Source organism: Pogona vitticeps, chromosome 4 (assembly GCF_051106095.1).
Source record: "Pogona vitticeps strain Pit_001003342236 chromosome 4, PviZW2.1, whole genome shotgun sequence".
Lineage (NCBI taxonomy): Eukaryota > Metazoa > Chordata > Lepidosauria > Squamata > Agamidae > Pogona > Pogona vitticeps.
In genome coordinates, this window is record NC_135786.1 from 55,475,358 (window position 1) to 55,503,118 (window position 27,761).

The 27,761-nt window shown below is 40.0% G+C and overlaps 2 protein-coding genes across 7 annotated transcripts in view; one reads left to right on the forward strand and one right to left on the reverse strand.

Annotated features, from left to right (window-relative positions):
• Positions 1–476: 476 nt before the first annotated feature.
• KCTD20 (potassium channel tetramerization domain containing 20) lies at positions 477–16,449 on the forward strand. Of its 5 annotated transcripts, none has more exons than XM_020795592.3 (9): positions 526–761; positions 2,572–2,675; positions 2,812–3,014; positions 4,274–4,451; positions 5,909–6,011; positions 6,650–6,770; positions 6,926–7,123; positions 9,939–10,049; positions 11,685–16,449. In XM_020795592.3, the coding sequence occupies exons 3-9, from the start codon at positions 2,864–2,866 to the stop codon at positions 11,975–11,977; spliced, it is 1,155 nt and encodes a 384-aa protein (XP_020651251.3). In that variant the 5' UTR covers positions 526–761; positions 2,572–2,675; positions 2,812–2,863; the 3' UTR covers positions 11,978–16,449. The 5 variants fall into 5 exon arrangements, with proteins under 5 accessions (XP_020651235.3, XP_020651251.3, XP_072853543.2 ...); XM_072997442.2 differs by having other exon boundaries at positions 585–846; XM_020795576.3 differs by lacking the exon at positions 2,572–2,675 and having other exon boundaries at positions 477–761.
• A 596-nt stretch (positions 16,450–17,045) lies between these two features.
• The window catches only part of STK38 (serine/threonine kinase 38), a 31,425-nt gene continuing 20,709 nt past the window's right edge, over positions 17,046–27,761 (reverse strand). For both annotated transcript variants that reach the window (XM_020795553.3, XM_020795563.3), the window contains exons 10-14: positions 25,821–25,938; positions 25,325–25,448; positions 23,495–23,590; positions 23,204–23,298; positions 17,046–20,700 (exon numbers count right to left, since the gene is read on the reverse strand). In XM_020795553.3, coding sequence (XP_020651212.1) covers positions 20,570–20,700; positions 23,204–23,298; positions 23,495–23,590; positions 25,325–25,448; positions 25,821–25,938 — 564 coding nt within the window. In that variant the 3' untranslated portion in view covers positions 17,046–20,569. The remainder of the gene's footprint in view (positions 20,701–23,203; positions 23,299–23,494; positions 23,591–25,324; positions 25,449–25,820; positions 25,939–27,761) is intronic.

Genomic DNA, 27,761 nt, shown 5'->3' on the forward strand with positions numbered 1-27,761 from the left:
ATTGAAACTATAGATTGGTCATCCTTTCCCTCACATAAAATACCCTGAAAGTATCTTCATAGCTTATTCATGAAATACGGATTTTCTGAGAGAATGACTCCCACATGCAGTTCCTAAAGAAGCCCTGATTGATGGCGGCGGCTCCTTTTTGCCTCTGCATATAGGGAAATGTACACATGCTCAATGCATTTGATTAAGTCACACATGAAATTTCTCTCAGAGCAATTATTTCAGGCAGTGCACTTAAACTGACCTGGTAGGAAACGAATGTTGGGGTGGCGATTAAGAAATTCTGCTCTCTTTCACGGAATACTGGGGTCAAATTCTCCTTTGATTTCCAGCGTGGTTTAATAAAATATTTAAGTCTAATCATGTTGCGTCAGAGAAGGGTTAACAGAGCAATCCTAGGGGCTGGGGTGGGGAGTAAAAGTGGAGTTGTTCAGAGATGTATTTCTTAGATACCCGGGGTAAATCCATTTACTGTGCCAATAATCCAACAGGATCCAGGTCTTCCTGTGTAAAGGCATGGTCTCGCACTTGACTTTATACGTGCTGGCTGGGCAGGGACTCTTACTTTGAAATACGTGCATGAATCATCCTCTCGGTTTAGATGGGGGTGGAGATTACTTGGTCGCCAAAAGCACAAACAATTTTAACTGTCAGCTTTTCTGCTCTTTCGATTTCTCCATATTTTTTCTTGCAGGAAAAATTTCAGGATTTCCCGATTGTTGTTCTCAGCTGGGACCATTTGCTGAATGGAGGTAAGTCCGGAAGATGCCCTTTCTCTGCAAAAATGTAGCTCTCGACTGAAACTTGATCCTGGCGACAGAATGTGATATTAATTAGGTCAGTGTTTCTGAAGTTTTCCATGCATATATATGTATATGATGATAATTTGGAAGAGAAAACGTGTGAGGATTCAGGTACTTCAAAGGCAGGTCGTACAATTAAGAGGTGTTAAAAGTAGCCGGGTAAATTCTCAAAATTTCCATTTTTAATAACCGGGAGACCGCCCATTGTTATAAAGGAAGGCTGGGTGTGAAAACAGAATCATTGCTTTGGAGTATTTTGTTTAAAATCCTACAGGATTTTAGGTTTGAAGGAAATCATCTTTTCGTGTGTGCAGTAGTTTACTGTAGGCCTTTTAAGACCTGCCGGAAGCAGGAGCAAGAGCAGGCAGCAGGAACTATTGTGCTCAATTTCCAGTAATCCTTTGTTAAAACTGAAGCTTATGGGAAGTTGTTGGAGGTTGGGTCCAAGGTAACAAAATATGGTTTACAGTATTTCTCACAGTTCCAAGGTCACAATGCTGAATTTCCTTGTTACCTTTGCTCAATATTTTTTAAAAAGGCTTTTAAGGTTATAGTTTGTGTTGTTGTACTGTGATTGTCCTAGGAATGGCAACTGTCTGTGTTTATATTTTGAACTTATTTTTAGATACATACTTTATGTAACTTTAGATAAATATTTTGATTTTTAGATACTTATTTTTACATACATATAAATAACACCTATTTCGCTGTTATGTAATGTTGTTTCCAACATAGTTACTAAAAAGCATCACGTTTTAAGAAATTATACCTGATCTGTCAGACCATTTTCATCAATTTGATCCTGTTTTGTTGCATATTATGCAGACAATGTGTAGGCAGTATATAAGCAGCATATTGTGCTATTTTGGTTTTGTGTTAAACACAGTTTATAATTTTGAACAATAGTTGCAGTAATAAGCTGAAAGGAGTATTAATTTGAACAATTAGTTGCAATAATAACATGAACCAATGGCTACTCCTAGAATAGCCCTTTTCCTTGATTTATTTTAAAATATGTACAGTATGTCCCACTTTTCTTCCCTTCAGCCATAATAACACTTGTTAAGGCACTCTATATCAAAAAGAAATGCTATGTTAATAGCAAAAGCAATGTAAATCCTAAAATCAAAACAACCCCTTCCCCAAACCAGTAAACTAATGCAGAGGAAATTGTGCTGTGGTGGTCATATTCAATATACCATATTTCTAAATGTCTACAAGATCAGCAATGTCTTCATGATATGCTGACAATCCAAAGACTGATGGTGCCAAACAGAATTTCCAGGGGAGGAAATTCTGAAATATAGAAGGGGCAATCACTGGAAGGGCTCTTTGGCGTAACCGCTTGCTTTATCTAGAACAGTGGAAGAGGAGGACCCAAACAAGGCTATTAGATGAAGACCTGAATGAACTGGGTTCAGGTCAAAGGATACAGCTATGTGACTTCATGATGAAAAATGAGATATTGAACTGGAACTTCCTAGATCATAGCTTAGTCTCTGGGGTGTAATGTAATATCAGGTTGCATCTGACTTACAATGACCCTCAGAGGGTTTTCAGAGGATGTGAGATACAGTATTTGAGGAGCGCCATCCCAAAGTGAGTTTCCATGACCAATAAAGGATTTGAACCTGGCCCCTCACTCTACCCACTAAACCACACTAGCTCTCCTTTGTTTTGTAGCTATAGTTATTATCTCTAACTCTACTGAGGGTTTTTTTTAAGCCTTTTTCAGCACTATAATCTTCTTGACCATCAGGTGTTTGATAGAGCAGTGCCAAGGAAAAGATCCATGATTCCCAATTAGTGATGTTCATAGCTGAAGTGTACACCATTGAGTGGGAACAGTGGTAGAAGCTTAAGGTAAGAGGTTTGCATTTCTGTTTGGGAATTCAAGTCCCTTTGGTGTAAGAGACTCACATTCCATTGGACAGGGATGCGGAGTACATTCTAAGAAAGATTAAGCTGAAAAATTTCTTCTACTTTCTCTTACATGTAGGATCTTTCACCTGTCAGTCAGTCAGTTTGAATTACAGAAACCTTAAAGGAATATGAATCGTGCCAATAGAATGGAAAGACCAAGCAATCAAGAATCTTCTCATTTGACTGAAGATGTAACTAGTAATTTCCAAGATCTGGAAGAAAGCAACTGGAAACAGGGCAGCCAGACAGTTAGCACTTCTTCATTATTCAGAAATAAGGGTAAGAACGTCATGGACATTTGCTACAGGATGTATAATATGCAGCCTAGTTCTGTGTATCTGTTTTGTGGCAAAACTAAACAATGGTCCTATTTACACTGAACCATAAACCAACATATGGTGAATCCTGGTTTATCGTGTGTGTGCTGCATTCTGGTGCATGCAGCCTGTTTATCTCAACTGGCTTGTCCTGCATATGGCTAAACAAATGAGACCAGAAATGTTTGGTTAATACAGAGGTGAGAAAAGTGACTTTTTAAACATTATTATTAGTACAGCAGCAGGCAACATGGCAACTGGCTATACTGACTAGGGTACTGTGTAAACGATAGATTGATTTGTTTGTTTGTTTGTTTGTTTGTTTAACCTACCAGCCCATTAGTGCAGTGCACTATTCTGGGTAGCTTACAGCAAAATAAAATATAACCTGGCAAGAATACGGTTATAAATAAAACAATCCACAAGAGTAACTTTGTCTCATCCTACTTTAAATATGCCATCTGAACTGGGGATCCTGGCTTGCTGTGCTCTGTACAAGCTAAGAAAGATCATAAACTATGGTATAAGAATTCTGGCTTGTTTGGAAGCAGCAGAAGCCAGGATCTTGCATTGTGATGTCATTTCTGATTTGTTTAGTTATTTGTGAGAGAGGGAGGAGCCAAGGAGAAGTAAACAGATTGTGTACACAAGGACCTTGCTCATTCATGGTGAGCCAAGATTTGCCAGGATCCTGGTTTACCATTCTATGATTAAATTAAGTGTGTTGCCATGGTATTGCAGAATTCTTTTCTTACGTGTAAATAGCACTGACTGAATCATGATCAGGACCATGAATCAAGGGTTAAACAGAGCCTTGGGTTGTAACACTGGCCGCATGCTGCTCCCAGGGATTCTGTCTGTCTTGTAGTCTTTTGGTTCCCTGGTCTCTTCCACCTCCAGTTTTCCTCCCCACACCTCACACATTGTACCATTTTGTGTTTGGGGCCTATGGACTTTCTGCCTTTTTGGAAATGTTAATGAACCACAACCTTTTCAAGAGATCTCTGTGAGCTACCATGTCTGCAACGTCTCATCTCCTGGTATCATACTGTTACTTATTTGTTATAGATGAAGTGCTTATTTGTTTTTACAGTAAGGAATTATGCTTTGCTCTTTGTGGTCTGCTATGTTTAGACACAGAGTGCAGATATTCTTCTCACTCAGCGAGTCCTCAGTGTTCTAATGCTCTTGAAGAAGTGAAAAGCATTTTCTTCCATGCAGGAGGTAAAAGGAATCAAGACAACTATTCTTGTCAAGAGCAGTTTGGGAATACGTTCAGCAGCATGAACAACGGGGCACAAAGCCAGGCACCAGAGAAAGTGACTCTTGTTGTAGATGGTACAAGATTTGTTGTAAATCCCCAGATTTTCACCGCTCATCCTGATACAATGTTGGGGAGGTAAGCAGCCTTGTTGGCTCAATATTTTTTAGGCTTCAAATGGTCCTTGAGAACTGTGTGCCTGTTTAGTTGTTGCCTAAAGTGACATCTGTCTCCTGACTGGAAGTGTTCATAACAGCGCTATCAGTGGCATCACAGGTAGCGTCTGTGGTCCGTTCTGCTTATTTCCACCTAAAGCGGGTCACCCAGCTGTGCCTCTACCTTGACACCGGGTTCCTGACCATGCTGGTTCATGCGGTGATAGTCTCGAGATTAGACTACTGCAATGCCCGCTATGTGGGGCTGCCCTTGGAACTGCTACGGAGATTGCAATGGGTCCAGAACGTGGCGGCCAGATTGCTGGGTGGGGTTAGAAAATACCAACATATCTCCCATCCTGGCCACCTTACACTGGCTGCTTGTTCGCCTCCTTACCAGTGTCAAGGCAATGGTACTAATCTATAAGGCCTTAAACAGTTTGGGACCTTGATATCTGGCCAAGCGCCTCCTTCCAATTAGATCTGCCCACCCTATAAGATCATCCCAGGCAGGGCGGTTGAGAGTTCTGACCCCGAGAGAGGCCTGGAAAACGACTACTAGAAATCAGCCCTTCTCTGCGGTAGCTCCACAACTATGGAACTCTCTTCCGCCTGATGTCCGCCTGGCCCCTTCACTGGGAACATTTAGGAAGCTGTTAAAAACCTGGCTATTTAAACAGGCCTTCCCTGAACAAACAGCTGTATGATACAATAGTGTTTTGCTAAAGCATCATCTATCACACTGCCATGCCTCTTGTCTTTTATATTTTATGCTTTTAATTGCAATTTATTGTATTGTATTTGTTTTTACTGCACTTTATGATATATGATTTGTGCCCCAATTGTATTATTATTATTTTATGTATGTATCATTTTATTATTTTGTTTATCTGCTATAACCCACCTAGAGTGGCCCTGGCGGTATACTGTATAAAGAAATAAATCAATCAATCCAAAGCCCTAACCATCATAAGACCAGGATATCTGAGGACATTCCTCCTCCCCATTTACCCTGCTGAGGTTTCATGAAGAGGGTCTCTTGGTGGTTCTACATGGATGTGAAGCCTGACTGGAGTCCATAGGAATAAGAACTTATGCGAACTGGCTCCCAGTTGGCAGAATACCCCTCCAACTGAGGTTAACTATGCACTTACTCTTCTCTGTTTTTGGTTTGTACTGAAGACTTTTAATTTAAGATGAGCATCTCCTATCTGCTATATTTCAGTTGCCCACCACTCTGAAATTTCTGATATGGAATGCTTTCTACATAAAGTATTATAAATACTTTAATATAATTAAGTGCAGCATTCTCAAGAAACAGCTTGCCAATATTTAGATCATTAGATCTTCACCTGCTCATAGTGCTATTTCCTATTAATTTCAGTGTGTCAGCCATGGATTTCTGAGACACATTTATGGACACCTTTTTTTCCTTTTCAGAATGTTTGGACCAGGGCGAGAATATAATTTCACTCGGCCAAATGAGAAGGGTGAATATGAAATTGCAGAAGGAATCAGCTCTACTGTCTTCAGGGCTGTACTGGTGAGGAAGTCCACAAAGTTAGAAAAGCAGCCTTCTTCCTCCTATAATGTTCTTACTCTTCCCTTAAACGTTCAAAAGAACATTTAAGCTTATTAATACAGTATTTTCCATTCTGTTTATACATCTCAGAATTTCTTGTTTTCTTCCCCTTCCTACTTTTAAGATAACGTGTGTCATTTATATCATGAGTTGTTGGATTTTGTATGTCTAATTATTGTTATTCTTTCCCTGCCCATTATGTCTGTCATTCATGGTGTTTGAAAGATTATGAATCTAATAAAGAATGTTGAATTTGTAAAGTAACATAGAATGAATTGAGGATGCATGAATATCTATAACAACTTTAAAACTTAGAAAACATTGAAGCCTTCCTCAATATTATGTCCTCTAGATCAGTTGGGTATACTTCCCATCGCCTTTAGCCAGCCTGCCCATTAGCCTTGCTATCTGAGAATGATGGAAGTTGGTTTCTAACACATCTGGAGGGAACTAGTGTGTGTAGACTGAATTAGTGGATGAGAGATGGCTTCAGAGGCCCGGGTATCTGATTTTGAATGTTTTGAAGAAGAGGATACAAGTGATTTAAATAAGTACAATATTTATTATAAGATGACATGCTTCACCATTTATGTTTTCAGGATTATTACACAACTGGAATCATTAATTGTCCTGATGGGATTTCTATTCCTGATCTTAGTGACACATGTGACTATCTTTGCATCAACTTTGACTTCAACACAATCAAGTGTCAAGATTTAAGTAAGTGTAACAAAACTTATAATTGCTCTACATATTAAACTTTTTTTGGTATATACTATATTTTCAGGTCAGAATTTGACATTGATAGAGATACAGTAGGCCTATTTTTTCCAAGTACTATATAGAGGACTCAAGTATGACATGTTTCTTGTTAGGTGCATTATTACATGAACTATCCAATGATGGGGCTCACAAGCAATTTGACTGTTATCTGGAAGAGCTAATACTACCGATAATGGTGAACAGCGCCAAGAAAGGAGAACGTGAGTGTCACATTGTTGTGTTAACTGAAGAAGACATAGTGGACTGGGATGAAGACTATCCGCCTCCAATGGGAGAAGAATACTCTCAAAGTAAGTGATCAGCAAACATGCACAGGATACATAAATACATACCACATATTCACTATATACAGTAGTAACCCCATATCCATAGGGGATCAGTTCCACAATCTACTGTGGATGCCTGAAACCATGCATATGAGGGAATCCTATATGCATCTGTGAGGGTTGCATGACAAAGGCCACAAGGGGTCATCCTTGTATATTGGATATAAGGCTGCAGCAAACTGCAGCTAAGTGAACTGTGGATACTGATCCCGTGGATACAGGAGTCTTTCTATATTCTATACTGTGTGTGAGTATATACTGGCTGAAATCCTCTTGCATAAGTTACAAATGAAAAAGGATTATGAAATCAGTGGCATAGGGAGAGTTTTGGCAAGTAAAGATTTTCCCCTTTCTTTCTCCTTGCTAGTCTGACTTGCGAGTCATCTGTTTCATCCCATAGAAGCTTTGGGAGCAGCAGGAATGGAAGGATGAAGCTTTAATTACCAAAATTGCTTCTATGTAATGTTGCAGCAAGGGTTGACTATCAGTAGTTAAAGGTTTCCTCCTCCTGTTCCACTGCTCCCATGTGATGAAAAGGATTCTTCCCAAGTCAGATGAGGTGCGGGCAAGAAGGGACAGGTTTTTAACTGCTGAAAATTTCCCTGCTGGTGACATCACCCTTCCACAGATGCAACTTGTGCAAGAGGATTTCAGCCACTACATATATTCATCCATACATAAAATTTTTATATTATAAAAAAAATTAAAAATACATACTACATGATATACATGGGGCATTATCATATTAAAACCGAGATAAAATAAAGATACAAATATATGAAATATCAATTGTAATAAACAAAATAAATGGTTAATTAACCACACAGTCTATAGCAGAGGTCCCCAACCCCTGGTCCATGCCCCGGTGTCAGTCTTTGGGCTTTGCAGGAGCAGGCTGCGGAGACAGATCTCCTGCAACCCCCACACACGCATGGTGGGCGTGGTGTGCTTGCACTTATCCGCAGGTGAGCGGGTGCATATGGTGCGCTCATGGGTGGGCATGGCAAGTGTGCCACACCAATCTGCAAGCGCGGGGGTTGCCCCCGCCCTCCTGTACACATACAGCCCTCCAACAGTTCCAAAAAGGTTGGGTGGTCTATAGAATGTGGTCTATAGAATCTTAGTGTTTATTGTCACATATTTTCAGACAGTCTTGTTCTGTTCCATGACATTATAAAGGATGTAAAATTTCCAGGGGAAAGAAACCTGTTGGGATTTTTTTTGGTCCTCTGCAAGCCAAGAATTGCCATGTCAAGGGTCTTGTTCACTGCAATATAGTATTTGTAGCAAAATGCAAGATTATGCCCTCAAGGCATTTCAATACAATAATGTGTTCATTTTTTAAAAAAAGGTAGAGTTTGGGCTCATATGTTGATTGAGATGAAGTCGGCTTCCCTTGTTGCAGAATAATCACATCATCTGCCCCATACATGATGGAAACTTAATTTTGGAAATAATGAATACTATGACATGTTGAAGCCAACCATGACTGAACAGTGGCCATTTGCTGCTCTGAGATCCATGGATGGCTTCAGCGTGTCATTATATTCATTCAAATTAAAAGTAAAATTCATCCTAGTCTTGATGTCTCATGACATAAGCATTTGGCTTTGAGTAACATGCAGATATTTCGGAAGCAACAATTCTTGTTGTGACTATTTTGTTGAATATAGCTGTTCATGTGTCACAGATGTTTCTAATGAAGTCACTAGTGACAAACATGTCTGCATGATACACTGTCTCCATCATAGGAATATGTGCCCATTTTCAGCCATAATCCAAGACATACTTAAGCATGTTTCTGATGCAACCTTTTTTTCCTTGTATACAGTGGCTGAAATCCTGTTGCTTTGTCATGGATGCAGAAGGCAAATAGTATACTTTTCTAGCTGGCAACTAATGAGGCCCCCACTGGGATTTCTGAGTGTATGCCAAGCCAGCAGGTCCCGCCACCCTGAGAATCACAGCAATGACTTATTAATTGCCAGCTAGAACTTACTGAATATTATGCTGTTTGCCTTCCAGATGTGTAACAAAGGAACAAGATTTCAGCAATCAAATTTGCTATGCAGAACAGCATTTATGTCTAAGGACAATTTCTGGAATGAGGCATGTAACAATAAACTGACCAGTTATTCTGTATATAATTATTTATAAAAAGCAACATTTTCATATGCTCTGCATGGTGTTGCGTATCTCTCCCTTTACAGTGGGGTCTCGACTTACGAACGGCTCGACATACGAATGTTTCGACTTACGAACCGCTGTCGTAGGAATATATGGACTCAACTTACGAACTTAGATTCGAGTTACGAACTCTTTTCCCCCCTTTTTTTAAAAGCTAAGTCATCTTAGGTTAAAAGGAAAAAAGAAAAAATTATCCCCCTCTAGTGGCAGAAGGCGGAATAGCAGCTTCCCATTAGTTTCTATGGACGAAAAGAGCAGATACGGATTAAATGGTTTTCAATGCATTCCTATGGGAAATGCAGATTCGACTTAAGAATTTTTCGACTTGAGAACTGCCTTCCAATACGGATTAAGTTCGTAAGTCGAGACCCCACTGTATTTATGTAATGTCTATTCCTCATATTCCCCTTGTTTGAAAGACGTTCCAAAAATCTTTTATGTGCTTTTGTTTGAATAATTAATAGCCTGTAAATTTTAACTTTTCACTTTTTAAATATGTTGCTAGACAGTTAACCTTTACTTCTCTTAATATTATCAAAAGGTCTATTTTTTTGTAGATGATTAACGATGACTTCTTTCTCCAACTCCTAAGTCCTGTATAGCTCTAAGCTCTACAGATTTTTCAAGTACATTGAGAACCGGGATGTTGCAAAAACTGTGTTGAAAGAACGTGGCCTGAAAAATATTCGAATTGGCATTGAAGGCAAGTGTTGTTTTTCCTACATCATTTAAACTTTTAGAGAAGGAATTAGCAGACGTTTCCATTCAGAAGTTCCTATGTACTAGTTGTGGTAGGAGCTGGGCCTGTAAAACATCATATGTTTGGTAGGTGTGTTGCATGGGAATGAGGCAACCTTTAAAGGTGTGGCAGGGTCCATCCCCGTGGCTTTTCTTCCCTTCCACCAGAAAATCAGGAGTCCCATTCTTGGCCTTGCCACGTGGCTTAAAAGTAATTTGCTGGCCTGCCTCCATCCCTAAAGGCTTATCAAAGACTTTTGGTATCTGAAAGAAATAACCAGATAGGACCACCTTTACACCATGCCATGTACAGGGATCAAGCTGACTTAGTGAATCTCGGTTCACCCCTGGCCGTGTAGCTGTATCCTCCACCATACCTGAGAGCAGTAGGTTAGCTTTGGGGTACATAAAGAAGAGAGGCTGGCATTCAGAGATAGAGCTCTGTTTTCCAAACTTCAGTAGTACTCCCTACCCTGAAGTGACTGTCTCACTTGCATTAAGGGTAGGACTGCCTCGATGTGTACAGTTTAGGGCAAGGAAGCAAGAAAATCAACACTGGCTGAAAATCCTACTGCTTAGCCTAATAAGTTGCAACTAGACATAAGCACTTTGAACTTATTTCCCAATCCCCCCCCCCTGAACTGGCCCGGCCACTTACTGGGCTCCATGCGGTGCTTGGCTCCATTGTCATCATGCCAATCCTGGAAGGAGCCCCGCCACTGTGTGGAGCCTGGTAAGTGTTACTCAGAACTGGTTCTTGGGGGAGGGATTGGGTGGAATTCCATGGAAATGAATATGAAGTGCCCATGTCTAGTTGCAACCCAGGTAGGCTCTTTTGAATCCATGGAGCTTAACAGAGGAGTTGACTCACTAAATCCCTGCACCTACTCGAGTTGCAACTTACTACACTAAGCAACAATATTTCAGCCTTGGTTTTGTCTTTGATCTCTTCACCTTTCTTTACCACTAAAAATCAAGTCCTCAGAGAGTAGCTATCCATCATTTCAAAAGCTGCAGTTTGGGAAGAATTGAAATGTCTATATTGTAAGGATAGCATTTGGACAAAATAGGAGAGAGAACACCTGGCTCATGCTAGTAGGTGTTTCTGCACCAAGATCCACCAAGCCTTAAACAGCTTAGAACCAGTGTTGTTTGAAAGGTCACATTTCCTATATGAATGTGCCTGGCTGTGAAAAACAAGTTTCTGAGGTCTTGCTTAGGCTCCCTCTAATGCCAGCAGTGAGGTGGATAATGATCACAGAGAAAGAACCTTCACTTTAATTTTGTGGCATCCCACAAAAAAGAGGCTTTCTTGTCATCATCCTTGTACTCTCTTTGGCAAAAGATAAACACCCTTTTATTTACAGAGGGCTTCTAGTGGCTTTATTGTCTAGAAGTAGTTTGCAATTTAATTTGGTATACTTTTTTACTGTAATCTTTTTGGCAAACCCAAAAGCAACTAATGAATGAAGTGATACGTCTAGACTGTTGGTGTGTCTAGATTGTTGAAGCACTCTTGCTTTGTGAAAGAAATGATAGGGCTGCTAACAGAGGTTGGAAGTGGCCCATGAAGACAATGATGCTAAAATAATTGTTTCAGGTTATCCCACCTGTAAAGAGAAAGTGAAAAGGAGGCCTGGAGGACGCTCGGAGGTCATCTATAACTATGTGCAACGCCCATTCATCCAGATGTCTTGGGAAAAGGAGGAGGGGAAGAGCCGACACGTTGATTTCCAGTGTGTGAGAAGCAAATCTCTAACAAACCTTGTCATGGTGGGTGAGGATGTGGCAGAAGATCAGGAGATGCCACTACATCATCCTCCCCAGGTGGATGAACTTGACCGACTAAATGCTCCATTTTCCCAAATGGATCCTGACGTTCTCCCAGATTAATACTCTGGCTACCTGCAAATAGATTTTTGTGTATGCGCTAGATCAGGACTGAATCCCCAGGGCAGCCTGCCTTCAGCTTCTTTACAAGCTGTTCTGTTCTAAAGTAGTTCTGCTCTCTAAATGCAGTCTCTTCAAGCAGGGAGGACAAATGTTATCATTATCTTCTGCTGAGCACTCCCAAGCATCCTTCCAAAATGACATGGACTGAGACTCAGTTATACCTTTCATCCCACAAAAAAAAGGTCATGTTTCTGGCAATGGAATTAGAAGAAATTTCTTTTAGAAGAAATTACCCAGTCATAAAAAGACACTGTCTTAATTTGCAGTGTGACCAATTCCTCTATAATAGTAATATCATTATCAGCAAGAACAAAAGACAGTAAGTTGTATGTGGAGTGCCCATTCCAAGAACGAAAGCCTCTCTTGGGTTCACAGAAAGCCCCCGGGTCCAGTGAAAGAGGGTAACCGAGCCACTGTCTTACCCCCTACAGCCCCTTGTTGCCTTTCATCCAGCTGCAAAGAATCCCCAGCCTTTCAAACAGATTTTCAGGAGGCTTAAGGACATCAGCAAGAAGGAATCCCAAAGAATGCCTTCCTGATCTTGTTCCTCTAGAGCAGCAGTTCCCAACCTTGGGTCCCCAGATGTTCTTGGACTGCAACTGCCAAAAATCCTAGCCAGCATAGCTAGCAGTGAAGGCTTCTGGGAATTTTAGTCCAAGAACATATGGGGATGTTCCCAAGGTTGAGAAACTGTGGTCGAGAGCATGCATGCAGTGCTCTGCATCCAACACTGTGGCTGTTTTCAGTGAGGTGGAATGCACCCCACACACTGAGAGCACATGCAGTTTAGCATGATTCTTCATTTCCTTTTTTCCCCCCAGCGGCTCATATGCCAACTCTATAAACTGCTTCTTTATCTCAGGGAGCTGCTGCAGAGAAAAGGAAAATGCAGGTGTGGAAGTGCACACAGACTGGCATGATGGCTTAAACATGAGAGATTTTGAGCATGGGAGGAACATCGCTCACACAGTTTCCTACTTAATATGCAAACTGCTCTTTCTTTGGGATAAAGACAGTACTCTTCAAGAAACCAAATGCCAACCTGCACAACCACAAAATGCTGCATTTTCAATTCAGGACAGTTATTTTTGTCCATATACTATATGTATTTATATGTACGTACGTGTTTACATAGATATGCAATAGTTAAAGAATTTCAGCACAGAATGTTAAATCTGGATCAGATGAAATGTCAAAGTTCTTGATTTGCAGACATCAAACTAAGAGGAATAGCTATATTGACATGTTGCATCTGTAATCTGTTATTTCTTCTAACGGTTCCATGGTTCAAATGTGTTAAACCTACAGCACATGGTTAAAACCACAGGCTTTGTGAAAAACAAAAACAAAAGCTAGGTCCTTTTTTTTTCTCTAGTTAGGGAACTGATTCCTTGATCCTCTAAAAGGGTTGCATAGCACAAAGGGTGGCGCTGCAATTGCATTGCAAAAGTTCACCATTTCAACAGCAGAGCCTTGGTAATCATTCTATGCTTTTGTACAGCATGCATACAGCTACTTCAGGAGGGTCCTGTTGTCCAAAAAGCAGATTGATGACTGTGTTGCTTCCATACTGCTTGTTAGCCAACACTGAAGATTTGACCTGGTCAGGAAACAGTATTATTTCAGAAAGCACATGGGGAAATCCAATATGAAAATCTAAATGTACTCTAATACTGTATTAGAGTTTCCTATGAAAGGAAAGCAGGATCATCTGACTATGCTAGCTTTCCATTGATAGGGAGCTTTCTGGTGGATACCTTCAGTGAAAAAGGCAAGTTCAGTGGTACATTTATGAAGATTATCTCAACAGCCTTGGGGACTATGTGAACTGACTCTTTTATAAGTGTAAAGAGAGAAGTCACCCACCAGTTCTGCACTACAATTATGCCACTTCATTATGTCATAGCAAACAGCTTTTAAAGCTGATGATTAAGAATGATTTTGCCCCTTATATGTAAACCAGAAAAATAATGTTTTCTGATAGAGACATTCAAACAAAGAATCCTTTTTTGGGGAGAAAGTTTACTGCGGGTTAAACCACAGAAGCCTCTGTGCTGCAGGTTCAGAAGACCAGCAGGCATAAGATCGAATCCACGCAACGTAGTGAGCTCCCGTTGCTTTGTCCCAGCTCCTCGCCAACCTATCAAATGCGAGTACATAAATATGTACCACCTCAGTGGGAAGGTAACGTCATTCTGTGTCTAGATAGTCGCGCTGGCCACGTAACAACGGAAACTGTCTTTGGACAAACGCTGGCTCTACGGCTTGGAAACGGGGATGAGCACCGTTCCCTAGAGTTGGACACGACTGACTAAATGTCAAGGGGAACCTTTACCTATATCTCTTTAAAGTCTTCCCTTCCACCAACTTAAGACAGATACGTCTGCTGTACATAAAACTGATAATGCAGAGGACTTTGCAACCATCAGCACCCTAAATTAATTATTGTACTTCTTTGAAGTTAGTGCCTTTGAGCCCCTGTGTTTCTGCAATTTCAGAACATCATTTATTTGGGATCACGGTGAGGGAATCAATCAGCTTGGTCTGCCAGATACTACAGATAGTTTTGCAGAGTGAGAAAGGGCAATTTTATGCTTTCTGGGAAAGAGGAATTGCTTGAAGCTACTCTTACCTTCAGTCAGATGATATTGGAGTTTTGTGGTTCACCCACTGCACTTTCAATTAATCTTTATTTTTAAGGAAGACTGATGGACCTTTATAGGGACACACTATTGAAAAATTAAGATAAACAGACTTACAGCGCAAGCCTGTTTGTGCTTCATCAGAAATAAGGCTCACTGGAGTCACTGGGCTTCTTCTCAGAAAAGTGTTCAAGTGGGACTATAGTTTTACCTCTATGAAGCTTCTTTTACTGGGAGAGCCAAGGACTTGGTAATACTTGGATCCCAGTCTAGTTGTAAAAATCCAGTGATACTTTCACAAAAGTGCCTACAGACATTTTTTCAAAAGCATACAAAAGGGTAACTGTCATTGTCTGTGGTGCTGTCAACAAGCTGAGGTGGTCTGCTATGCCACTGGGCGTTTTGAAGACAAATGGCTGTCTGTGTCTAGTAGGGACACTTACAGGGAGGCGTTAATGTTTAAAAGAAGCAAACAAAATTACTGCACATGAACACTTCCAATATTAAATTCAAAGTAAACCCAGATTGGGCTAAGCGTGGTATGCTTAGACAATAGCACTGCTAGTCTCATGTAAGTGAGGGTTTGCTCTCAAAAAAGTACGTTTGAGGCCTAATTTTAAAACATAAAAGTAAACTAAGGTTAAAACCGGCTTTAAGTTTTCTTTTGCGGAAATTAATTCTGTGGAGCCAGTGAGAATTTCGGTAAGTTTTTACAAGCAGGCATAGGCATGAATGTACATTATAGCTTGCATAAAAATGTTACACAGGAATTGTGTTTGCCATTGATCTCTTGAACAGCAAGAGCAGATATTCAAATATAAATTGCTAAATAAATTCATGAGATTCGGTGTAGTGTAATGGACAGAGTGACAGACTAGGACTCGGGAGGCCCTGGTTTGATTCCCCACTCAGGCATAGAAACTCATGGGGGTGTGGAATTGGTAAGACCACTTCTTAAATATTTCATCTACCTTGAAAGCCCTATTAAGGTTGCTGGAAGTTGACTCCAACTTGAAGATGTAACAACAACAAATAAATTCATATTGAGAAGCCTAGGTACTATAATATTCTTACAATGTCTACCTAGGCACACTACAATATTCTTACATTATCTGTTGTGAACCCTAGATATAATAATTTTATGTCTACCCATCTTCATGTTTTATATTTGTTACAGCAAATATAGGTAGGTACAGCACATTTAATGATTTGTGCTACACTTAAAGGGTCATCTTGTGTAAACTGATTTGAATTGGTTTAAGTTTGGAATCAACCCAATGTACACATAAAATGTGAAGCAGCTGTTAAAATAGGACTGTGTGAACAAAGACTTAAATTGTAAGTGCTTGAACTTCAAATACAAGGAACAACTGATATACCTGTTTCACATTAAGCTGAACAGGACTTTGTTAAATAAAGCCAAGATGACTACTAAAGATATACTGATCTGGTTATCTAGTTGACAACTAAACATTCGAAAGTATTGTACATGAAAGATCAAAACACTTGTTGCTTTTCCATAGAAATACGATGCACTTGTTAAATACTGCTAGAGGGGTTTTGTATCCAATACTGTATCAAAATTTACTGAACTTTAAGGCAAATGAACTATCTGGTGGGTGGGTGAATCATATTTGCACTTCTTCCACAAGTCTTAGTAAAAAACTAGTTCAATATTCCATGTCTATACAATCATAACTCCTGCACTAACAGCATGTTGTTTACATGCTTTATATATTCATATGCTTCAATAAAGTTCTTTTGATCTGATTTTCTTAATGCTTGTAAATCTATTTCTGGCATTTATTCTTCTCATGATGACAGTGGGGGCAGGATAAAGTAAAGAAGGCACCATTTCAGTATTGTTAAGGACACAGAAAATTTGAGTTTCCCAAAATACTTATCTCTGCATATTGTACTTGTGCCATCAACCCATATCCACTCGTATCTTCTTGTGAGGCACACCCGACCCCCCTGTGTACATCAGCTCCAAGGACAGGTCATGTTACAGCAAAGTAGGTTGAGGATGAATATGGATGAGTTATGAACTTCCTTTTTTAAAAAAACAAAAAGGATTTTTTTGGTGGCAATGTGAAAATTAAAGGATTCCCACATACCTGCCAGTCTTCCCCACATCATCACCCAATACTTTTATTTCTTGCCTAACACCAAGTGCTGTTTAGCTGTAGTTATCTTTCTTTTTCCAAAAATGTAAATTCTGAAACTGGAATAAGTGAATTTGTTCTTTATCACTCTGGTGCATGCAATCAATATACTTACCAAATATGTCTTGACGCAAATTTACTTGAAGTTTGCTTCATGGTAATCTGTAGATAACTTTTTTTCAATTCAAAGAACATCCAAAGTATTAGGAAAACTACATTTATTCAAAAGAAATCTTGAACAGTTTAGAATGCAAAGATTGTTCCATAAAAAGTCTGTCTTCACACAAAACCTAAAGACAAAGTATACCAAATTGTGTATTGCAATTAGTAACAACTGAATGCTAATATAAAATCTGCTTTCATCTGTCAGAATAAGACATAAACCAGGCACATTGGTTAATCAGTACCTAGGTGTAGTACTCTACTAGGAGTCACACCACCGGCAGCACTGCTTATATTAATCTCAGCCAGGAGGTTTATCTCCCCCTTACCACATACCTACATGCAAAAAGTCTTAACATTGCAACATTTGGGGTACAGCAAAGAGAATCAGCATTACTTAATACTTCAGCCATTTGTCTTCACAGCAAAATATAAACTTTCATAATCACTAAGTATGTAACTGGCTATTACAGCCGAAACTGCTTTCAAAAGAATGAAGTGTGATATCCTGTAAAAATAGTGACCTTTCCCCATTCATCTACTGTGTGCTGGTGTAGAATGACAGAGCTAGCCACAAGAATCTGGGAGCAAAATAGAGATTATAGTACGTATTAGGCTCTCCTACTAGCCTGAATGGTGGGCAAGTATTAACAATGGTCCTGACATTAAAGGTAATTAAGGCTTACTAGCCTTCTTGTTTAAACTTAATTTAAATAAAAGTTTCAAATCCTACTTAAATGGGAACCTTAGTTTACCTTCATGTCCTGAATGTTTAACTGTGGTGAAAATGGAAAAAAGAAAATATAACTTGTAAATTACTCCAACTGTAGTTAACAGAATGTCAACATCAGATCTATAAAATAGTCTGCTTGATAAACACTTATGGCTTTAATATTAAAAAAAAAGCCAAATAAATCTAAATTACTACACTTGTATGTGAAATGTGAAGACCAATCAGACTGATGTTTTAAGTTGCCACACAGAGAGATCTAGTTTTCATAAGCCTTTTCACACATAGTTCTCTTTGTGAGTAGCATCTCTTCACTACAATCATGCATACAAGGTGGTATCTGGCAAGTGAGACTCTGGCTGCTGCAGAAGCTGAAAACTCAATATTAGACTCTTGTTTGTACAACCTGCTCTTTCTCAGATCAAGTAGATCCCCCAGAAATTCTTAATGGTAAAAGACAATCATGTCTTGTATTCTAATTCAACTTATCCACATATATAATTCTTGCATCAAAAATGTCATAATGTGGCACCGAGATGCTTTGCTACACAAATGTAATGCAGAAGGACATTCAAGAAGAGGCATACAAAAACGTTTTTTCCCTTTTGTGCAAGTTATGGGCTGTGCAGCTCTCTGGGCAATGAGGGGGCAATGAGGCCTTCTAGAGTTTTATCTTTAAGGCTTTATAAGCACCAGCAATATGTGCTACATATTTTCAATATCCAGCAAACACCAGAAATTTAACTTTAAACGCATAATTATACAGCTAGAAAATTATAGCCCCACCTAGGTAAGACACGTCATTAGGACTCCAGAAAAAGTAAAGCTAGGCACAAAGAGTTCATGAAATCAGGAATAAGAGTTACTCCCTTCTTTCTAAATACATTTCTTAGACAAAGGCTATACACAATATATTTAATATATTTAACTGTTTCCCCTCAGTGAAGCTCCTGTATAGTTCTATATTTAAAAAAAACTGCTTAAATGGTATGATCTAAGGATTTAGAAGAGTGGAAATGCAGACAGTAAGAATTCATGAAATAGCAAGACAGAAAAAAATATAAAACATACTGGATTACTATACAAGACCTATTTATCGGGGCGGGGAGGTATTAGGGACACTTCAGTACAAAAACAAGCACTCAGTGCTGTACAATTATTAATATCTTGGAGAATCAATCCCACACATGCCAGTGAGATAATGACACAGCTGAACTACAATGGAATATCATGTACTGTATATATTTAATATGGCTGATCCATTGTCATTGTCATATCACCGCAGGCTCCATCAGATCTCCTAAAGGCAGAGATAACATTGATGTTTAAGAAGTGCCTTCCAAATTGCAACAGCCAAGTCTTGGTCCCTAAATTTTAATCTAAACACTTGTGATGCTTTTAGCCTTAGTTGCTTTTGTGCTGCTCTCTAGCATACCAACATGGAAAAGTGCCATGGCATTTTTTTTAAAAAAGCTTTGTGTTTTTACTGAATCGTCTAATAAGGACCAAATGTACCTTTCATCTTCATTCAAAAACAAAATGTGAGTTGGATTTTGTTTGTTTTTGATCCAATTGAATTAGATTTCTTCCCACAGAAGGTAGCCCCGTTTTGAGCTTATAATCTGAACAAATCATTCTGTCTTTTTCAAAGGTCATGCTTGCTTGTTGTAATGGTATATGTAATACAAAATAATAGTGTGGTACATTATGTAGAGACTGAAAAGGCAGAGGTTCATGTGGACAATCTATAATAGTATCCATGATATCTAATGACAAAAGCAAAGTTCAATCTGTGGAATGAACAATGTGTAAACGTTTTGACTATCAAGTTTGTTATGCTAGGAGTTCTCTACTTGAAATGTTCCAAAGGCACTAAAGAGCTTTAAGCTTCCAAGTTTCAGAAGCATGAAGCTTTGAAATAAATAATGTTATGAATTAAAACCTTACTACCAATTTCTCACTGTAGCAACTTGCTTTGATTAGCCAAAGACATGAAGAGAGGAAAGAAGAGAGGGGATGAGGAGAGAATCCTTCCCTTTAGTTACTAAAGAATCAACAAGGACAAGCCTCCTTACAGCATTATTTATGATGTGCTACTACTGTTATTACTGGTGATCTGCTTTATCTGGTAACATAAATACTACATAAAAATGATTTTTTTTCAAGAGATCACACATACACACCCATGTTCTGACAATGCTTATAGAAAGAATAATGTTCCACAAATCCAAAATTAAGAAAGAAAAAAATCTTAATACATTATGTCCACTATTCCAGTACCAACAATAAAGTGCAGCAGCTTTTGAAGCTATTGCTGGATTGAAAATATGCTACGCAAAATGCTTTTGAACAAAGTATAGAATACTAGAGTGACCATTAAGGCAATACAGGTGGTTCCCTCTTTTAGATAAGTTACTGAGAATTGGACCATACAAGTTATTGCTGTTTCCTATACTAAGTTGTAGCCCTTAGAGCAGTGTTGTAATTTTACACAACACCTTTAAGGCAGAACACAGAGGGAAAACAAACGTATGCTATGCATTGTGAAATTAGTACAAAAAAAAGTAGCTCTCTCCTCCTTTTGATGAAGTAACAGTCTTAAGAGTTTCAACTGAAGCCAGAATCCATAATAAAATCCATAAATGCAGACAAGCAGAGCTTATGTAAATCTTCTATAGATGAATCCATTGTAATGTAAACAGAGTGTATAAAATATTATCCTGCATCACTTTCAAGATTTCACAGCCTTCAGGTAAAGCTTTTAAACAGCAGTAGGAAAAAACTGAGTCACTAAACAAGAACGACAGCCCAGAAATAGGTCCAGCATGAGTCACTATTTTCCTGCTTTCATATAGGATGGTATTGCCCCTCGCGCTGTCAGGCCTTCAAAACGTTTGTAGGTGTAATTGATAAAGACCCAATCTTTATTCTTGTAGTCTGACTCTGGATGGTTACTTGTGGTGACTGTTAAAAAACAACATATAAAAAAATCAGATGAAGGATCAACATATAATTTTTTGCTGACACTATTCAAGAACTGCCAGGTAAAATAGAAAAAAACCCTAAGTCCAATTATATCAGGCTAGTCCAACCCGCGGCCCGCGGGCGGCCCAGGTTGGCTCATAATGCAGCCCAGTGCAATTTTTTATTTTTTAAAATGCTGGGAGTTGCAGTTCCCGGCAAGGGGAGGCAGCCAGCAACCATTTCCAAGCCAGGGCCTCCCTGGCAGATCCACTCCGCCCCTCCCCACCCCAGGGGGCCGGAGCGCAAGGCCTGTTGTAATTTCTGAGGCACACCGCCATAGGCTGGGCCGCCACCAAGGCCAAGGAAAAGAAACTCCAGCCGGGCTTTAAATCCCGTGACGGCTGAGCGGCTGCCGCTCTCCAGGTGCCCCGTGAGGTTCCAGGTGTGCGTGCTACTTCTGCGCCCCGCCATCCGCTGGCCCACGGAGCCCGTGCGCGCAGGGCACCACCAGGTAAGTGGAGGAACACCTTTTCCCTCTACCTACTCTCTCTCTCTGTTTTGATCTTGTCAACCGGTGCGATCCAAGTACAGTAGTTGTTCGGGTCTTGGAGGCGAGTCTGCCCCCCACCCCCGGCCCTGACTCGCTTCCCTCCCACCGCACGTGGGAATCTGCCCGACACGTGGAGCTCCCGTCGGCGCCAGGCGATCGCAGCGAGCTTGTGGTTTGGGGACGAGGGGGGTTGCCTGGAGGGGGGGGAAAACATCCTCACAAAGTTTGGGGCCGCTTTTCCGAGTGTGTGTGTAAGTGTGTTGGATGTGCGGGGGCAGAGGCGGGATGGATGTTCCGTGCGAAGGCCGGCCGGGCTGGGCTTGCCAGGGTGCACCCGGAGATCCCTCTTGGGGGAAGGGGTGCACGGCCGCCTCCCCCCGGCTTTATGGTGGGAAAGGATGCCTTTTTGGAGGTGGAAAACCACTTCGGGGGGAAGGAAGCAAGAAGCGGGTGGGGCGGAGTGGGAAAACAGGGAGCTGAGAGAGGCTCTTAGAAGGAGGTACCCCCCCAAACCAACTGGGAGAGGATGGGTTGGTTTGGGGATGCGCGCCCATTGGGAAACCGTGGCCTCGACCCAGGAGGGAGGCTCTCGAAAAAGCACCATTTGGTGGGAGGGGGACCCTTTGGTGAGGAAGGAGGCGTTGGAGAGCACCCCCCCAAAGGTTGAGGAAACCTCCCCCCCTTACCAAGAGCATCATCCTTGGTTTGGTTGAGTTGCTGTTGGTGTGATCCTGAAGCAGAGGCTGAGAAAGTTGATGCAGTGGGATTACAACTCCCAAGTTCCCCAGCAGCTGCTGCAGGGGTCTGTGTGCGTGTGTGCGTGTTTCTGGGCATTGTCGTCCCTCCCCAGTTCTTTTTTCCATCCCAGAAATAAATAAGTTTCTTTAATTATTTATTTACTGCGCTCCCAATGCGTGTTGAAGCCCTCCTACCCTGGGTGGTTTGCGATAAATACAGCACAAAGCCGAACCTGGCAATATAAACACTCTGAACAGTAGCAAGAAAGTTTAATATGTTAACTATGTTTTCTATGGGTTTTTTTTGATGATCAGGTATCATTACTGTTATTTTATTTTATGTGCGGCCCAAACCAATTTTTCATCTTCTAATGTGGCCCAGGGAAGGTGAAAGGTTGGATACCCCTGAATTATATACTCCTATGTAGCTCCAACATGCATTGTTACGATGTGCACAGACTGACACAGGAGAACTGATGTTATCTCTATGACATTACAGACCATGAATAGCATATAAACATGCAGTTGAGATTTGCTTCTCCAGTAGCTTCCTCATAAAAACATTGTAAAAACATCTTTAACTACATTGTAGAGGGTTTATTTTACCCCAAAGCAAATCCTGTGTCACTTCCAAAACTGTTTCAACTTGCACTATCTTATCTAAACACACACTGAAAAATTGGCAATCAACAAAAGGGAAATTGTTTCACCAAGTCAAAAGAAGAAAAAAAGTTTGACATCTGAGCATGATGCACTGTGGCTACAATTAAACTAAGTTGATTTCGCTCACATTTACTGGGTGGGATCCAGAGAAAGGTACACTTACTAGAAGCTTAGGAATCTACTCCCATCTCCCCAAGCGTCACACCTTCACCATGCAAAAATGGTCCCATCAATGTTAAGGGAACCATGATGGATTGACTAGACCATGGTGTGGGAGAAGGGGAGGCAGAAGATGGTCCTCAAAACTCAGATGATGGCAGTTCTCACAAACAGGAAATCAGTTTCCAGCAGCTCACAGCCACCATGCTGTTCTCTGAATCCAATCCATCAACGTATATTAATTTGAAAGCATACTGAACTATTTTAGATTTTTGACTTGTAGCTCTGAAGTAGAGGGAGAATTATTGAAATGTGAAATCCAAGATGTCACTCCTTAACAGGTTCTATACCAAAATCAGATTTTTTTTAAAGACTAAAAAAAGGAAACATTTACCTGCTGGTTTAAGAATATCAGATTCTGGAAATTCATCAAAGTTGGATGTGTCATCAATACTTTTTATTTCTATGGATATTGCAGCTGGTCTCTCCCTGGGTGAAAAATAAATAAATCAGTCTTGATTGGACTTAAAGGGAAAGAAATCATAAATTCAATCTCAAATCAAGGTTATGTCTGTTTCTGATCCTCCAATTTCACAAACCCTCACTGTCTGATCTTCTTTCTCATGTACTAAACTGTTGGAATGGAAATAAAATAATACTACCAGAGAAGAAAAGGATGTTGTACCTGATATGCTCCCAATCAACTCCTTCAAAAAAGGGGTTTGTTTTAATCTCTTCAACACCTGAAGCACCAATTCGGTGTTCCCATTCACAGCAAAATCTGTTGAGAAAGAAAGTGAGCACAAAGGGTTCAAACATAGGAACGTAATACAGTAAATTACTCAGTGGGGAAAGGAACTCCTGGCAGTCTACAATTCAAAAGAAGTGGAACTGTTCCTACAGCAAGCCTCCAGTGCTCTAAAAAAAAATCCAGCCATCAGTGCTGATGTTGTTACTGGATATATCGTCCAGCTGTTGTGTCACATATTATATTCAACGAAATTCCAGCTGAACCAGAATTAGGGATAGGATCTCATAGTACCTCAGAAGACTGAAAGACCATAGAAATTGTTACCTCTATTATCTATCAGATGTTTGCAGCATGAAAGATCATATGTCCTCTAACTCCTCCACATCTTACAGAAAAGTAATGGAACAAACCTAGAATCTTTGTACCAGACTTCCAGGCATGTCAAATAATGCTGTTTTTTCCATGCACTTCCAGGAAGTACAACATAAAGTAACCCCCACCCAATTGTCTCCAACAAGTTTCCATTTGCTTGAGACTGTATCGATGCTATGCAAAGCTTAATGGAAGGAAGAATGGCTTTCCTCTGCTTAGCCCTCAGCAAAACACTGAAAACATTGAGGGAAAGATCTCAATTCATGCAGCTGGTCATGAAGCAGGAGGAAGAACAAGTGAAATTCCAGGGCCTCCAACATGTCTGGAGCCCACTGTAAGAACTCAGCCCTCCTGGATTAGACCAAAGGCCTATCTAGCACTCCATTCTCACAACAGCTAATCAGAAGCCATAAACAAAAGGTAAGTTCAACAGCACCATGTCTGTTGACATAAAGAGGTGTATTGCTTCTGATGCTAGAGATGATTTCATACACTATAAAATAAATGCAATAAATACAATAAAATAAAATAAACTCTGTTGTTAGCTAAAACTACCTTTAAATAAAAATACACACATAGGTTTTAATTTGAACATCTCAAGACAATATTCACACTAGCAGAAGGCAGTTTATTAATTAGCATCTTAAAAACTGAGAGGGATGGTGCCTAGCAAACCTCTGTACGAAGGTTGTTCCAGAGGGAAGGGATTACGACTGTGAAAGCTCGGTTCCTAGAGTTGATGTTTTTGGCCTCCTTGGGTATTGCTATTTTTAACAACAAGGACTGCAACGATTGTGTGGGACAGGTAGCTATTTGGTAGGAGAGAGGCGTTCTGCCAAATATAAATAATAGATATAATATATGGCCATTGTTACTAGCAGCCATTTAGTAGTCTTATCCTCTGTGAATTTGTATATAAAATGGCAATGGTGGTCTGGTTGACTGAAGAGTTAGAGTAGACCATGGGCTCAAATTAAATATATAGGAAAAGAACAGAAACAACTATAGGTTGCTTTGTTATACCATTTAAAGGTAACATGAGCATTCATTCCAAATGACAGTGTGCTATTTGGTCACTTGTTAAAATATAGAAGTCATAAAATATTTTAAAAGTTCATATAATGCACTGCATGCATTCAAGAGAAACTTAGACAATCATTTGCAGATTTGCTTTGATTTGTATTCCTGCATCGAACAGGGGGTTGGACTTGATGGCCTTATAGGCCCCTTCCAACTTCACTATTCTATGATTTTATGATAATGACAGACTCAACTATTGCAGATGGAATGCTAAAAGGTTTTGAAGCCTGCATTATGAAAACACAAAGAGATGTCAATTACCCCATGCTCTAAGACGTACAGTACTGATAGACATAATTACTGAACTTGTACCTTAGAATAAGATCTTTGGCTCTCTCAGAGATTGGAACTTCAGGAGGGAATATAAGGGTCTCTTTCCAATTCATCACTTTCTTGTATGTTTCTTGAGGAGTCTCTGAACAGAAAGGTGGGTAACCTGAGAAATAAGTTACAGAGGTCATGAACAGTGACTAATGAAAGTTATATCTAGCTTCCAACTCTCATTGTCTTAAACTATGATCTAGGTTCAAGACTACCACTGCACATTCCCAATGAGATGTAGCAGATAGAATGATGCACTAGGAGTCTAGAGAACAGGGTTCGAATTGCTGCTTGGCCATGGAAACTCACTAGAGGAGTGGAACTGGTAAAACCACTTTCTGAGAGCCCTATTAGGGTTGCTGTAAGTCAGTTCCAATCTGACGGCACAGAACACACATACACACAGGTTCAAGAAGACACAGAAAGAGGAAAAAACCATAAGCTTATTAAGTTTGAAAATTAAAAAAATTAAAATATTATTCCCTACCAATCAGCATTTCATACATGATGACCCCAAGTGACCACCAGTCACAAAGTTTGTTGTAGCCTGTCTGCATGAAGACCTCTGGAGCAATATAATCTGGAGTTCCCACAGTAGAGAAGGCCTGAAATCGAATAATGTGCCATTTTTTACAAAATATTTTATCTGTGAACAAACAACCCGACAATACAGAAAAATCTCTTCCCTCCTTAGCTTCAGATAACAACTCAAAATGTGGTTGTCCATGCAGGCCTTTCAGAGCTTTACCTCAGTCTAACTTGGTTTCAGATCACCTATACTCCGTAAATTTTGGAATAACTGTCACTATTTTGCCACCATCTTATTTTGTTTCTAAAGATTTGGTTTTGTGTGATGTTTTATTAGTTTATTACTGTAGCTTTATTACATATTTACGTTATGTTATTGTAAGGTGCCCAGAGTAGTGGCCTGACAACTAGATGGATGGAGAAAAGTTTAAAGAAAAAAAATGCTATCTAGTGCAATTTTATGCACCAAATTACAGAACACATTTCACATTAAGTACATAAGAAGAGCCCTGTTGGATCAAGCCAAGGGCCCATCTATTCCAGCTTCCTGTATCTCACAGTGGCCCCATCAGATGCCTCTGGGAGCACACGAGACAACTAGATACCTGTCTCCTGATACCCCTCCCCTGCATCTGGCATTTTCAGGTAATATCCTTTTAAGCCTGGAGATTATGCATCCCCATCATGGCTGTGACTTTTCCTCCAGAAATCTGTCCAATACCCTTTTAAAGGCATCTAGGCCAGATTCGATCACCACATCCTGTGGCAAGGAGTTCCACAAACTAACAACACACTGGGTAAAGAAATATTTTCTTTTGTCTGCTCTCATTCTTAATTATCATGTTTTGGTTCTCAGATTTTCAACTACTCCCTGAAAATAAGTCTCCATGTCTTCAACACTTGTAGAAATGTCATAGCTCTAACAATTAAGAGTGACAGAATGCAAGAATGAACTCATGTTTTATTTACACTATTTTCCCCATCACTGCTTCCTAACATAATCAGACAGCAGCTATCTGAAGCAAAACTGTACAGCATGCTAGCTACAATACTTTTAAAAGAGAGCCTAAAATTAAATGTTAAGAAAAGTTAAGAATAAAATTATTTTCTGCAATTATACAAGTGCCTGGTGATACACTTATTTTAAAAATAGATGAGAAATGAAGTGTAAAGTTGAGTTATGGTACTCAAATAGTATCAGCACTAGCATTTCCCCACACAATACTACAATGGCTACTCACCTACACCCTCCCTGCAACATGCACAACGAAGAAGTACATAAAACAACACAAGGGACTCTTCTGTGTTTGCTCTATGCATCAAGGCACACAGTAGGCTCACTTTCCACATATTTGTCCAGCCTCTTGATGGCACAGTGCCCTTTCATGCAAAAGAGGGCCTGAATGGACCAGGATCCCTTTCCACAGAAGAGGTGTACACATGTAAAGTTACTTGATGTCATGCAGGCAGGCACATGGCCACAGAGATTGCTAGCAATGGGTGTAGGGTTGCTTCACATGGCCCTGTGTCCCTCTCACATGCTTTTTTAACTGCAGAGCATTCATTTGAATTTTCCTAACAGCAGAGGAAAGAACAGACACCTGCAATTGCTGTTGTTACTGTTCTTTCAGAGTCAAGTTAGCTAGTATTTAAAGTATAAACAGTACACGAACTCTGCTACAAGGCTGCAGTCAAGTAAAAGACAGGACTCTAGAACTTTCTATCATCCCTACATTCAGGCTAAGTACCCGTGTGTGTTTTCCTATCCTCTTCCATCACCTTTTGTATTCTACCTTTATCTCAAGAGTCTATAAGCAGGAATTGCTTTTTATCTATCTATCCCATATAAGCTGAACTGAGAAGCTTTCTGGCTGAATAGAAGGGCAAACATGCTGTCAAT

Excerpts from the sequence above, each read along its gene's own strand:
- KCTD20 (XM_020795576.3), top strand. The coding sequence starts at position 2,864 with ATGAATCGTGCCAATAGAATGGAAAGACCAAGCAATCAAGAATCTTCT. Across the intron at positions 6,012-6,649 it reads CTGTCTTCAGGGCTGTACTG|GATTATTACACAACTGGAAT; the intron begins GTGAGGAAGTCC and ends TTATGTTTTCAG. Across the intron at positions 6,771-6,925 it reads AATCAAGTGTCAAGATTTAA|GTGCATTATTACATGAACTA; the intron begins GTAAGTGTAACA and ends GTTTCTTGTTAG.